Below are 15,455 nucleotides of genomic sequence, written 5' to 3' on the forward strand. Positions count from 1 at the left end.
GGTGAAATTCGGCATTTGAAAAATATCCTTCATATTAAAGTAAACAATATAGCTGACAATGGAGAACAGTTTAATGAGATTTACTTATCAAAATGTGCCAGAATTCTGGCACAAATTTCACCAAAAAAGTGGAGTACATGTTATGCGGCAAATTTCTTATTTGTTTTGGACACCTCACTTGACAGTTTTTTAGAAAGTCTAGAAAAAGGAGCGTGGCTACAATGACCTAAAAAGCACCAAATATTTTCATGGCTATTATGGTACAACATTTGTAGTATTGTAGGTCCTTTTATTTTCTGACTTCTGCAACATAAGATACAGAGATAACACTGAAGTAGTAAATAAATAATAATGGTATTTTTGTTGAACTTACAAAACCATAAACTGAACAAGCAAACAAAACATCCACATTGCTTTTTTTGAAAATTAATAGAATTATGATATATATGATCTCATAAGATTATTCTCCCCATATTTGTGTTTACATTTACAGGGTGAACAAGGCAAACCTGGACCCCCAGGCCTTCCGTGTCATTTAACAGTAATCAGATCATCTTTGTTTCTGCTTGTATTCCTTATTTGTCATCTTTGTACACTTTGTTCTGATGTTAAGATGTGCCACTTATATATCACTTTCCAGTATAAAGTATTTGTTTTAACATTTCCTGTACATGCCCTATCAAGCTAGACAAATTCTCAGGTGACGGTCTTAAAACTCGCGGTGTGTATTGCTCGCCATAGAATCGACATTTCTTTGGAACTTTCCTTTTATTTTGTAATTTAGCTTGCATTTCCTAGGTAATGGTGCTAGTTAGTCTAAAAATGCCTTTATTCACTGTATAAATGAGGATATAAAATTGGCTATTGTATTGCAATATTCTAATGCAATGGAAACCACAGAAATGCCAATCTAAGACGTGGTGAAAAGTGCTCCCTTTGGACAACTTAACCAACTTTTTGGCTTAGGTTAACAACATTACTGTGGTCAGGGGCAAACACAGAATTTCCAAATGTGTACTTTTCCATCTATCCAGTTGTGAACAGAGCCTGAAAGAATACATATTTCAGCCTTATGACGTAGATAATGGCTCTCTGTGTTTCTTGCTATTCTGTGCATACCATTCCATACCCTGTGCCAGGCATCACTGCATGCTCACAATATGTCCATCTGTATTTTAATTTATTTTTACTTTCTTTTGAACATTTTTGTTTTGTTCCTGGAAAAAATTAGAAACTGGTTTATTTTTCTTTTGTAGGACTGGGAACATAATAAAAATGACTCATGATCTCATATCCAAATTGCATGTAGCATGATTACTCATTTACAATGGTACATTCTCTAAACAATACAACAGATGTGAACAACACTTCTGCTTTCCTTCATCTACAGGGTGAAACAGGGGCCACAGGACCCACAGGTGCACCATGCCACCTAGAGTTTGTGAAGCCGTCTGATGTATCCTTAATAGATTATCTGGTAAGAATTTCATTTCATATTTCATTGGCACTGTAAGACTTAACCCAGGGGGTCATTATGTTACAATTTGACATGTTGATCAAAATGTTGATTTAAATACAATCATCATTAACATGTGTATTTAGCTGTATATACATATTGGTAGGCATTTATGATTTACATTATACATGGTTTGGCTTGACTACTGCCGAGCTGTTTTTTCCCTACTTTGTTGTCAGCCCTGTGCTAAACAGTGCTGAGGAGCAGAGCTGTTTGACATAGACTGTTAGTTATTTACTGGTCATGAAGTAGGTACAGAGGTTTTCCTAGTTTCCCATGTCATACATATTTTCATGTCTAATCCCAGTCTAATACATATATGGCAATGTCAGAGACCAGGCTACAGATGTGATACTATAGATAGAAAAAATACACAGTTGTCTAACACATTTCCTTAATTCCTAGGGAGAAAAGGGTGAAAAGGGAGAGAGAGGATATCCTGGATCACCGGTAAGGACTTTTTGTTTGTAAATAATTTTTTTATTTTTGCATTTTGTTGTATGCTGTTTTATGTTCTCCTGATCTCATGTAACAGATTTATGATTTAAATATATAATTCATTTATGCAATAACTTTACTGCAATATTTTATAAAAGAATATAAATAAAAGTGCATGTGAGCAGTTTAAAATTGTATTTCTGACCTGCACAAGAACAATATGTATTTTTAACAATTATTATATTATATAGCTCTTAAACGAAATAATATATTTTTTTTTTTTTCATTTTAATTCTTTTACTTTATGATTGGGTAACAATATTATAACAACAAATAACAATAATAGTTGTTATTATCCTGTTCATATATTTCTAATGTGTCTTATATCTCTGTTTTTAGGGGCAAGGAGCTTTTGAAGGCGAAAAGGGAGAAGATGGTGTAATGGGCTTTCCAGGAGCAAGGGTAAATGATATGCTACAAAATACCATTGATAATAATTAAAGCAATTTTTCTATCATATTGGATATTTGTCCCATTTGTTTTTTTTGTTGAAATAATAACAACGAAAATGTAGACATCATATTAGAGATGTACATCTTGTCGCACTTCTGTGTCTCCACAGTGGTTGTGGAAACACAACCTGGCTGAGTTTATGTAATCTGCTCAGGAAAAGATTCAATTTGTGAGAGTTAGGGTATGTTCACACGAGGTCATTACGTCCGTAATTGACGGACGTATTTCGGCCGCAAGTACCGGACCGAACACAGTGCAGGGAGCCGGGCTCCTAGCATCATAGTTATGTGCGACGCTAGGAGTCCCTGCCTCGCTGCCGGACAACTGTCCCGTACTGAAAACATGATTACAGTACGGGACAGTTGTCCGGCAGTGAGGCAGGGACTCCTAGCGTCGTACATCACTATGATGCTAGGAGCCCGGCTCCCTGCACTGTGTTCGGTCCGGGACTTCCGGCCGAAATACGTCCGTCAATTACGGACGTAATGACCTCGTGTGAACATACCCTTGTCCTGAAACTTAAAGTCATTGTATAGTATCTAAGAGTTCAGACTTCCTAAACTATTATTATGGGAATAAAATGGGGAAATTACGCGTTTACACGTATGGCAAACAGCGTTAGAACTGAAGCAAGAGCTTCTTCTTATAAATAGTAATTTCAAGTAATGTATTAGTAATAGAGTATATTGGAGTTGGAGATTGAGTGGGCAGTCTTAATAGACAGTAATAAGAAAGGTTCATACAAAACAACTGTTATTATGCATTCTAGTTTACAAATGCCTTTCCCTAAGAAAACTACTTCAGCCCAATCATAATATCCTTTTGAAATCACAATAAAACTTTCATATCACTGCCCAGTTCTTATTGAGTAATCTTCTCCTTCCAATTTTTCCGCCTCCCCTCAAATGTACTGGTATTGTCCTTGAAACTTGAGGCCTCATCCCCACAAGTAGGTGGATCACTGCTACTCTGTCCTTTTGAATGATTTTGATGGATATTTTATTGCCACTCATGGAAATTGAGCAGATGAAAACTGATAATTTCAGTTATCTCATGCACAAATTATCTCAAGACTATACTAATATTGTTAATAATATATAAAAAGCAAAAAATAGGCAGCACTCCGTAGAATAAAGTGAAAAATGAGGAGTACTCAGTGTGTTCTACAGTGTGCTGTCGATTTTTTGCTTTCTATAGCACTGAGAGTAATAAAGTACTCCTCATTTTATACTTTATTCTATGGAGTGATGACTATTTTTTGCTTTCTATGGCACTCAGGGTAATAAAGTACCCCTCATTTTATACTTTACTCTACGAAGTTCTGCCTATTTTTTGCTTTCTATATACACGGGATGTGGGTCTGCTCCCCACAAGCCGCCTGTGCTTTTGGACTGTGGATTGTCTGTTAATTATATATATATATATATATATATATATATATATATATATATATATACAATATTTTTTATTTCGTAGGGTTTTTCTGGCAACAATGGACCGCCTGGTGAAACTGGAAATGATGTAAGTTTAAAACATTCTCATTTATGTGACTATATTAATTAATGTATAGTTATATTGTATAGTACACAGAGTACATAAGGGTATATTCACATGTACATAGCAGTTCTGTTGTAGAAATGTCTGCAACTGTCCCATTAATCTGAATGGCAATATGCAATTCGAGAAAAACGGGAATAAGTACGGCGCTGCTACTCAATGATGATACAAATGCTGTAAATGATGAAGTTTATTGATCAAGGCTACGCGTTTCAATGCCGCACCGGCATCTTCCTCAGGCCATATATCTATATGGCCTGAGGAAGATGCCGGTGCGGCATTGAAACGCGTAGCCTTGATCAATAAACTTCATCATTTACAGCATTTGTATCATCATTGAGTAGCAGCGCCGTACTTATTCCCTTTTTTCTCGAATTGCATATTGACTTTATTGCGGTGGCCAATTAGGCCTGACCGGCTGGGATTTCGGCAGCAGCACTCACTTCTATCCACCTGTTCAACGTGATTGATCTACGGTCCTGTGGTAAGCATTCAATTGTCATACACTGACTGCTACTTCTGGGCTTACTCACACCATGTGGCGCCGTGTTTTTTCCTTGTATTTCTTCATTCATCTGAATGGGGCCTGCAGAATTCTATGCACATGCTGCAGAAATAATCCCATTTTCAGTTGCAGAAATTTCTACAACAAATCTGCCGTGTGTGAATATACACTAATGCTAAAACAATAGACATTTTCATATGTGCAATACTTCATTTCAAACAGTGGTCTGCAGCCTCTAGCATTCCCAGCTGTTGCTAAACTACAACTTCCAGCATGTCCTGACAACCAGATATCAGATTGTGGTTTCACAATATCTAGAGAGACACAGGTTGTAGACTACTGGTTTAGGGGAAGATGATGCACCAAATTGCTTTAATCCATCACACTTTTTGTATAATTGCCTGTTCAAATCAGCATCACAATTCCGTTCATGGATTACGGTAGAGGAACCCATGAACGGAAAGGCAAATGGAAATCATAGCTTCCGTTTGCATTACCATTGATTTCAATGGTAATTCTTCTATTGCAAATGGTTTCCGTTTGTTTCTGTTCCGTAAGGCTTCCATTTTTTTTTTAGCGGAAACAATAGCGTAGTTGACTGCATTATTGTTTCCGCTAAAATAACCCCGGGTTCCTCTGAAGGAAAGGTCTAACGTAACCCATGAACAGAAGGGTGACGCTGATGTGAACACAGCCTTTCTATGCTCTTTTCATATTTCTATTTTATTAGCCTTATTGATATTTATCTTGTTTTGGGTAATACCCAGATCGCTATTTGATAAAATAAGTTTGGATTTGCTATTTACTTTGTACCTTGTGTGTTACATGTGGTCTGGTCTGTGTGCCATGTTTTTGTGCTTTATATTGTTTTTCGCTTAAAAACCTTTAAATAAAGAATGTATTTAAAAAAAAAAAAACAGCACATGCATATAAAATGCAAGATAATGCAAATTGCCTGAGAATGATTAACTATAACATGTGCCCGAGTTAAAGCTGGAAACTCTATGTAGCTCGTCTCTTGACCATGGTCCCTGATTATTTCTTTGTCACAAGTCTACTTTAATTCAAGCTCATTATTTTTAACTTTAACAGGGACTGTCTGGAAGAAGTGGTAATCTGGGAATACCTGGCTCCCGCGGAATGAAGGTAAATATGATTTTATATATATATATATATATATATATATATATATATATATATATATATATATATATATATATATAGTAATAGAAAAAAGCAGCACTCAAAGATAAATTCCAAAATGGATATGGGTGCCCAGCAGGTAATCCTGATCCAGAGATACTGAATGTATACAGAAAGAAATCCCGCAGCACTCTGGTATGACAGGATGCAATGTTTCTGTCCAACCTTAGGATGCTTGAAAAAGGTCCTAAGGTTGGACACAAAACGTTGCATCCTGTTTTGCTGTTTGAAATAAATCACCTTTGCTTGCCATACCTGAGTGCTGCAGGATTTCTTTCTATATATATATATATATATATATATATATTCTTTTTTTTTAGAACAAATGTGCGTTGTTTAAGGCCCCATGCACACGACCGTTATTTTGATCCGCAATTACGGACCATAATTTCAAATCAAAATACTGATGCATTAATTTCTATGGCCAACGGTCACCTTCCCGTATAATTGCGGGAAGATGTCCGGGCCGTAGAAAGCATCCGTAAAAAATATGTTATGTCCTATTTTTTTATTTTACGGACCATTCTCCAATACATTATAAAGGGATCACAACCCCCAAATGCGGGTGACTGTCCGCAGCCGGCTGTGCCTGTAATCACGAGCAGTGCATGGGGCCTAAGTTAGTACTATTCAGAGATCATTACTTTTTAAGTTATCACATAATTTAGTTCTCTAACACTCTTTAGTCTCCTATTAGCATGAACTTTTACTTCAACAGAAATACATAGTACATTTTAGGCCTATATTTCTTAACTGTGTATATTTAGGTTCCTGTCACACCAGAGTATACAGTATATGTTCAGTAACTACCATATTCTCTAGTATTGCAACAACCCAACATTTACAAAGCTTGCAGTAAGTGGGGATACTGTTGTAATGTAATCAACTAGTGCACCATGAGCTAATTGACTTGATGCAGAAAACACCCGGCCAACAGTAATTTCATGCTGTTCCTCAAAGGATGTACAGTCATTTTTATTTGTGTATTACCATGAAATGTTACCCTTTAATTGTTCTTTTCTTTTTTAACCCCTTGCGTACCTTCGACGTAATAGTACGTCGCTGGCCGCTTATTCCAGCGTACCTTCGACGTACTATTACGGCGCAGGAATAAACTGTCACTATGTGAAATCACATAGTGACAGAACAACGGCGGCAGCTGTCATTGACAGCTAACCGTCTCTGCTACCGGCCTGGGGACCAATTAGCAGTCCCCAATGCCGGCGATTGCTGTGATTTGTCAGTCTCTGAAGACTGACCAATCACAGCCGTCTGTGACGTTTTCTGCAGGAGAAAGCTCCTGTCACTTTCTCTGATCTCCTCACTTCTGTGAAATACGTGAGGAGATCAGAGAAAGCGGTGCAAAAAAAAACAACACTATTTTTATTAACCCCTTCCCGAAAATGGGCGTATAGTAACGCCCTGAGGATGAAGCGGGCACAGGAGCTGTGCTTGCTCCATCTTCATCGGATGTCGGCTGTAATATACAGCCGACATCCCACTGCAACTACAGCGATCACTGTCCTCTCCGATCGCTGTCGTTTAACCCCTTAAATGCCGCTGTCAATAGCGACAGCGGCATTTAAGTGATTGATACAGAGAGAGGGGGCTCCCTCTGCACCCCATTGCCCCCCCCGCGAAAAATCGCGGGGTTCTGATGGTTGCAATGGCAACCAGGAAGCCTAGCAACGGCTTCCTGGTTGCCAGGTACGGGAGCCTATTAGGTCCTGCCCAAGGCAGGACATAATAGGCTCAACTGTCAGTTGTAAAGTGACAGTTACAATACACTGCACTACATCAGTACATACAGAAGTAGTGCAGTGTATTGTGCAGGGGATCAGTAGATCAGATCTTCCAGTCCCCTAGTATATGTAAAATAAAAAGTGAAAAAAAAGTGAAAAAAAAGTTTTCGATAAATAAATAAAAAAACGTTTTACGTAATAAAAACAATAATCGCCTTGTTTCCCTGATCAAGCCCTTTATAATTAGAAAAAAAATGAAAAAAAAGACAAATACTAGACATAATAGGTATCGCCGCGTTCGTATCGGCCTGACCTAAAAAAATATCATATTATTTATCCCGCACGGTGAACACCGTAAAAAAAATACCATAAAAAACAATGGCAGAATTTCCTTTTTTGGTCACGTTGTTTCCAAAAAAATGGAATAAAAAGTGATCAAAAAGTCGCGCGTAGCCAAACATGGTACCAATAAAAACGACAGTGTGTCACGCAAAAAATGTATGTACTCCGCACAGATTACATATGCCCCCACATTATAAACTGAAACACCAGTAAAACACTAAACAAAACTACTACCAAGCAAAATCTGCGCTCCAAAAGCCAAATGGCGCTCCTTCTGGGCCTGGCAGTGTGCCCAAACAGCGGTTTATGACCACATATGGGGTATTACCGTACTCTGGAGAACCGCTTAACAATTTATGGGGCATATGTCTCCAGTGGTACAAGCTGGGCCCAACGCATTGGGCACTGAAATAGCATATATGTGGAAAATGTCAATTTTATATCTGCAACATCCACTGTGCACTAATTTCTGCAAAACCTTTGGGGGTCAAAATGCTCACTACACTTCTAGATGAATTCTTTGAGGGGTGTAGTTTCCTAAATGGGGTCACTTCTCGGGAGTTTTCACTGTACTGGTACCTCAGCGCAATGCAACATGGCGTCAAAAACAAATTTTGTAAAATCTCCACTCCAAAAACGAAATTGCACTTTTTCCGTTTAGACCCTTGCCGTATGTCCAAATAGCCATTTACAACCACAGATGGGGTATTTCCGTAATCAGGAGAAATTGTGTAACACATTTTGGGGTGTCTTTTCTCCTGTATTCCTTGTGGAAATGAAAAATTCTGAGCTAAAGCTACAGGTTATTGGAAAAAAAAAATGTTTTCATTTTCACGGACCAATTCTAATAAAATCTATAAAACACCTGAGGGCTCAAAATGCTCACTACACCTCTAATTTAATTCTTTCATAGTCTCCAGATTGGGATCACATCTGGGGAATTTCTACTGTACTGGTACTTCAGGGGCTCTGCAAATGCGACATGGCCCCCAGAAACCAATTCAGCAAAATCTGAGCTGCAAAATCCAAATGGTGCTCCGTCCCCTCTGAGCCCTGCCGTGGGTCCAAACAGCAGTTTATTACCACATATGGGGTATTTCCGTAATCAGGAGAAATTGCTTTACAAATTTTGAGGTGCTTTTTCTCCTTTATTCCTTATAAAAATTAGAAAATTCTGTGTTTTTTCCAAAAAAAAGCCTCTTTTCATCCTCACAGACTAATTCCAATAAATTCAGCAAAAAACCTGTGTGGTCAAAATGATAACTATACCACTAGAAAAATTCCTTGAGGGGTATAGTTTCCAAAATGGGGTCACTTTTGGGGGGATTCCACTGTTTAGGTCCCTCCAGGGCGTTGCAAACGTGACACGGCACTGAAAACCATTCCAGTAAAATCAGAGCTCCAAAATCCAAATGGGGGTCCTTCCCTTCTGAGCCCTGCTGTGGGTCCAAACAGCAGTTTATTACCACATATGGGGTATTTCCGTAATCGCGAGAAATTGCTTTACAAATGTTGGGGTGCTTTCTCTCCTTTATTTCTTGCAAAAATTATAAATTTTTACGTTTTTCCAGAAAAAAAGTAGATTTTCATTTTCACAGACTAACTCCAGAAAATATAGCAAAATACCTGTGGGGTCAAAATGCTAACTATACCCCTAGATAAATTCCCTGAGGGGTGTAGTTTAAAAAATGGGGGTCACGTTTGGGGGTTTCCACTGTTTTGGCACCACAAGACCTCTTCAAACCTGACATGGTGCCTAAAATATATTCTGAAAAAAGGAGGCCCCAAAATCCAAGAGGTGCTCCTTTGCTTCTGAGGCCTGTGTTTCAGTCCATTAGCGCACTAGGGCCACGTGTGGGATATTTCTAAAAACTGCAGAATCTGGGCAATAAATATTGAGTTGCGTTTCTCAGGTAAAACCTTCTGTGGTACAGAAGAAAATGTATTACATATGAATTTTGTAAAAAAAAATGAAATTTGAAAATTTCAGCTCTACTTTCCTTCAATTCCTGTAAAACGCCTAAAGGGTTGAAACACTTTCTGAATGCTGTTTTGGATACTTTGAGGGGTGCAGTTTTCAAAATGGGGTGTTTTATGGGGGTTTCTAATATATAGGGCCCTCAAAACAACTTCAGAACTGAACTGGTCCATGAAAAAAATCGCTTTTTGAAATTTTCTTAAAAATATGAGAAATTGCTGCTGAAGTTCTAAGCCTTGTGAGGTCATAGAAAAATAAAAGGATGTTCAAAAAATGATGCAAACATAAAGTAGACATATGGGGGATGTTAATTGGTAACTATTTTGTGTGGTATTAGTATCTGTTTTACAAGCAGATGCATTTAAAATTGGAAAAATCATAATTTCTTCATATTTTCGCTAAATGTTGGTGTTTTTCACAAATAAGCAATGAATTTATCGACCAAATTTTTGCACTAAACTAAAGTACAATATGTCACGAGAAAACAATCTCAGAATCAATTGGATAGGTAAAAGCATTCCGGAGTTATTACCACATAAAGTGATACATGTCAGATTTGAAAAAATGGGTCTGGTCCTCAAGGCCAAAATGAGCTGGGTACACAAGGGGTTAAGGTTGCGTGTTTTGCTTCAAACAAAAACATTCTTCTTAGGTCCCATGCACACGAACGTGTTTTTGAGGCTGTAATTCACCCGCAAATCTGCGGGTGAATTGCGGTTCCATTCATTTTTATGAGCCCATGCACACGGCCGTGTGTTTCCACGGTCCGTGCATTGCCCCGGAGCCTGGACCGGAAAAAGATAGGACATGTCTTATTACGGCCGTGTTTTGCGGTCCAGGCTCATAGAAATGAATGCATGAGGCCATGTGCACGGCCCGCGATCTGCGGGTGGCCCGCGGGTGACACTCCGCAGCCGTCTGAGCCGAAAACCACGGCCATGCACACCACTACGGTCGTGTGCATGAGGCCTTACTGCTAGATGTAAACGTATAAATAATTTATGGAAAATAAATTGTCTGAAAATTTGTTAGAAAAAAACGATATAATCCTGTTGTCCTACAGTAAGGCAAGGCATATTATACAGTTGATTTGCAGTGAAGAGAGGCTGTTACTTAAAATCTCTGATATGATTCTTCATCTGCGTATATTTACTCTCTTTTAAAGCTTTTTCACCATCTTTGGGATAAAACCGTGCTGTAATAATTATAGTTATAGCAGAATAGTGTGGCACCATTAAAAGCTCAACTTAAGGTGCTCCAATGAAATTCACATCACAACTTACATTTTGCAAGAAACAACCAATTTAAAGGATGTAAAGTGAAGCTCTTTAGCCACAAACAATAGGCTATAAACAGCATAACCAAAATCATTATTATATGATGACCACAGATGGTTCCAATGTACTAGTACAATGAAGACAGAATATAACATTACCCACTGTAATTCTTCAACAGTTTTGTTATTGACCATTAAAATGTCATATCCCATATCTGTTAGCAAGTTCTCTTTACCTACAAGTTTGCATGAAAAAAAACAAGCGGGTTTAGCTCCCCGAACTGCATTGGCAAACCCACTTATTTATCTGTTAACAATGCTTGCTTACACATTTTCACCTATTTTTTGATACTGCTTTAGTTATTTAGTATTATGTGTATTTATAGAACTTTGACTGCATAATACTAGATTTTCTTATAATACTTAGTATAGGTGTATTATTCACTGTGACACTTTGCTACAGATGTTATTGATATACATAATTACTGTGTACATAATAGTTAGTACAGTTGAAAAAAGACACATGTCCATCAAGCTCAACCAAGGGATGGAAAAAGGGAAGGGGAAAATTTCTACACATAGGAGCTAATATTTTTTGTTCTAGGAAATTATCTAAGCCTTTTTTAAAGCCATCTACTGTCCCTGCTGTGACGGCTCCTGCGGTAGGCTATTCCATAAATTCACCATTCTCACAGTAAAGAAGGCTTGCCGCCTCTACAGGTTGAACCTTTCTTTTTCGAGACGGAGGGAGTGCACCCTTGTTTTTTGAGGGGGTTTTACATGGAACAGGATTTCACCATATTTTTTGTATGTGCCATTAATATATTTATATAAGTTAATCATGTCCCCCTTTAGTCGTCTTTTTTCAAGGCTAAATAGGTTTAGTTCTTTTAATCTTTCCTCATAACTTAGATTCTCCATGCCCCTTATTAGCTTCGTTGCTCTTCTTTGTATTTTTTCCAATTCCAGGACATCCTTTCTATGAACTGGAGCCCAGAACTGAACTGCATATTCTAGATGAGGCCTCACTAATGCTTTGTAAAGTGGTAATATTATATTCCTGTCCCATGAGTCCATGCCTCTTTTAATACACGACAATATCCTGCTGGCCTTTGAAGCAGCTCATTGACATTGCATGCTGTTGTTTAGTATATGATTTACAAATACACCCAGATCCTTCTCAACAAGTGACTCCCGCAGTGTAGCTCCCCCTAGGACATATGATGCATGCAGGTTGTTCTTGAGCCATTTTTTAGTGACTCTATAGAAAAACAGCTCCAAAAACGTCCGGAAAAAACGTGAGTTGCTAAAAAAAAACGGCTGAAAATGTTTTCCCTTGAAAACAGCTACGTATTTCCAGATGTTTTTGGTTCAGCTTGTGAACATACCCTTACAGTTTACAGAGAATGATTGGCATACCAAATAAACATCCACTGAGTGAGAATTATGTTCTTGGAAGTACTTTGTAACGTGACAGAGATGGGCAAAGAGTAGGTGTTCTGTTAATCAGCGTGAATTATCTTTTCTCCAAGGCCCCATTTCTGCAGAATATAAAGTACTAGTCCCATAGTAGTAAGGCCCATTTACAAGAGCAAATAATTGGTCAAATTCCAACGCTAACGAGCGATCGTGCACGATAATGGCTTAACATGACTAGGTGTAGCAACTAAATGACTAGCAATAAGACGCTCAAAGATCGTACAAAAAAATATGTATGCGATCATAAAAATGATCACTGGTCATTTCTAGCATTGTGGTATGTAAACATGAATCCTTAAAATGATAGCAGATACACTATATGGACAAAAGTATTTGGACACCAACACATTACAGCTACAGGAGCTTTTATGACATCCCATTTTAAATCTATGGGCATTAATATGGGGTTGATCCGACCTTTTGCAGCTAAAACAGATTCCATTCCACTGGGAAGGTTTTCTACAAGATTTTACAGTGTGTCTGTGGGTATTTTTGCCCACTCATCCAAAAGAGTATTTGTGAGGTCAGACACTGATGTTGGATGAGAGGGTCTGGCTTGCAATCTCCGTTCTAGTTCATCCCAAATGTTTTCGATGGTGTAGAGGTCAGGGCTCTGTGCGAGCCAGTCAAGTACTCCAACACTAAATTAACCCAACCATGCCTTTATGGATCTTGATTTCTGCACTGGGGTACAGTCATGATGGAACAGAAAGGGGCCTTCCTCAAACTGTTCCAACAAAGTTGGAAGCATGCAATTGTCCAAAATGTCTTAATCTGCTGAAGCATTAAGATTTTCTATCACTGGAGCTAAGGAGCCTAGGCCAACCCCTGAAAAAAAAACCCATGTGATTATCCCTATTCCACCAAACTTTACAGTTGGCACAATGCAGTCAGGCAGGTAACGTTCTCCTGGCATTGGCCAAACCCAGACTCGTCCATCAGACTGCCAGATAGAGAAGCGTGATTCGTCACTCCACAGAATTCTATTTCACTCCTCCAGAGTCCAGTGGCAGCGTGCTTTACACCACTTCATCTGACGCTTGGCATTGTGCTTGGTGATGTAAGACTTGCATGCAGCTTCTCGGCCATGGAATCCCATGCCATGAAGCTCCCGGAACACAGTTCTGTGTGGATATTAATGCCAGACGCGGTTTTAAACTCTGCAGTTATTGAGTCAGCAGAGCGTTGGCAACTTTTATGCACTATGTGCCTTAGCACTTGGTAACCCCGTTCTGTAAATTTACGTGTTTTGCCACCTATTGGCGGAGATGCTGTGCTTCCTAAACGCTTCCTAAACGCTTACACTTTACAATAACATCACTCACAATTGATCATGGAATATCTAGGAGGGAAGAAATTTCACAAACTGACTTGTTGCAATGGTGGCATCCTATTACAGTGCCACGCTTAAATTCAGTGAGCTCTTTATAACAACCGATTCTTTCACATATGTTTGTAATGGCAGACTGCATGACTAGGTGCTTAATTCTGTGGCAATAGGACTGGAAGAAACACCTGAATTCAATGATTAACAGTTGTGTCCCAATACTATTGTCCATATAGTGTATGTGACTAAATAGGCGACCATATTGCGACTATACAGTTGTGTGTAAATACTGTAGAAGAATATCGAAGTATCGAAGAACGCTATTTCTTCTCATGTAAATAGACTTTAAAATAAAATGCTTTTTTCTAGATAATTATAAGCTTTATGATTTTGTTTATCAGTTAGCACAACCCGTTGACACCCCTAATACTGCTTAATGTAGTCATCTGTTTCACCAAGTTTGATGCAAACTGCTTATAGTAAAGGGGCTATATGATTTAGAACAATGTTTTTTGAGGGCTTTGGAAGTTTTGTGACCTAGAACAATTCCTCATTAGTTGTCTTATTTATCTCTTCTAATGTTTCTGTAATGATGGGGGTAGGGAAACAGACAAGTGTGCCCTAATCTACCCGCCACTCAGTCCCTGCCTACTTGCGATGACCCGCCCTAGGCGATGGGATACAACTGGGCGACGGTCCCTACGCTCAGTAAGTGCAGGACAGACAAACAGACAAGGGTACACAGAAGCTAAGGGAAATGGGGCAGTTGCCCACGGCAACACCGTGAGCAACAAGAGTGGTGAACAAGCCGAGTCAAACCAGGAGTGTACGAGGTACCAAACGCAGAGCAGGAGAGTAGTGAACAAGCCGAGTCAAACCAGGAGTGTACGAGGTACCAAACGCAGAGCAGGAGAGTAGTCAGTAAGCCAGGGTCAATATGAAGCAGGGTCAAATAGTTCAGAAGCTGCAGCAGGGCCAGGAAACCAAACGAGAAGAGTCACAAGCAAGGAGGAACAGGAAAGGCAGGTATAAATAGACAGAGGGCGGGAGCTAGCTCCGTCTGGCCAGGCTGTGATAGGCTCTCCCACTCCTAAGCCTGCCATGCTGAGTGGTAGAAGATGGAGTCAGTCTCACAGACATAGAAGCAGGTGCAGACTGATTACCTATGGGCGTTGACACAGAAGCTGTGCCTGGCAGATCCTTTACAGTTTCTTTATCTTCTTTTTGCTACCTAAAGTGGAAAGAGACAGATTGTTTATTACACTGTCATACACTTTGTAGCCAAACTGAGAGGGCTTATGTAATGAAGAGCACAAGACTGTCCAAGATACATGCATATTGCCTCTGGTCATATTGACAAAGTCATAGTAGATAACTCATCAACACATTTCTCTTGTTAGCTAAACTACTACTCTTCTATGTTAATATATGTCCACACTGCTAAAATTTTGGTGCAATTTTGATGCACTTTGGCACATTTTAAGTCAAGCCCCCTTGTCGAGCATTTTGAATATGGTGTCTATAACAGTTCATAAATGTGGTGCACAAATGGTATGCCAGAACTCTAGCTCAATTTATT

At 38.9% G+C, this 15,455-nt stretch overlaps 1 protein-coding gene across 1 annotated transcript in view; it reads left to right on the forward strand.

Annotated features, from left to right (window-relative positions):
- The window catches only part of COL4A2 (collagen type IV alpha 2 chain), a 252,511-nt gene that overhangs the window by 164,307 nt on the left and 72,749 nt on the right, over positions 1-15,455 (forward strand). Inside the window, exons 13-18 of the mRNA XM_075852496.1 lie at positions 494-541; positions 1,391-1,477; positions 1,922-1,966; positions 2,354-2,416; positions 3,944-3,988; positions 5,622-5,675. Of these exons, the coding sequence (XP_075708611.1) occupies positions 494-541; positions 1,391-1,477; positions 1,922-1,966; positions 2,354-2,416; positions 3,944-3,988; positions 5,622-5,675 (342 nt within the window). The remainder of the gene's footprint in view (positions 1-493; positions 542-1,390; positions 1,478-1,921; positions 1,967-2,353; positions 2,417-3,943; positions 3,989-5,621; positions 5,676-15,455) is intronic.

The sequence above is a fragment of the Rhinoderma darwinii genome, chromosome 2 (genome assembly GCF_050947455.1).
Source record: "Rhinoderma darwinii isolate aRhiDar2 chromosome 2, aRhiDar2.hap1, whole genome shotgun sequence".
Taxonomy (NCBI): Eukaryota; Metazoa; Chordata; class Amphibia; order Anura; family Rhinodermatidae; genus Rhinoderma; species Rhinoderma darwinii.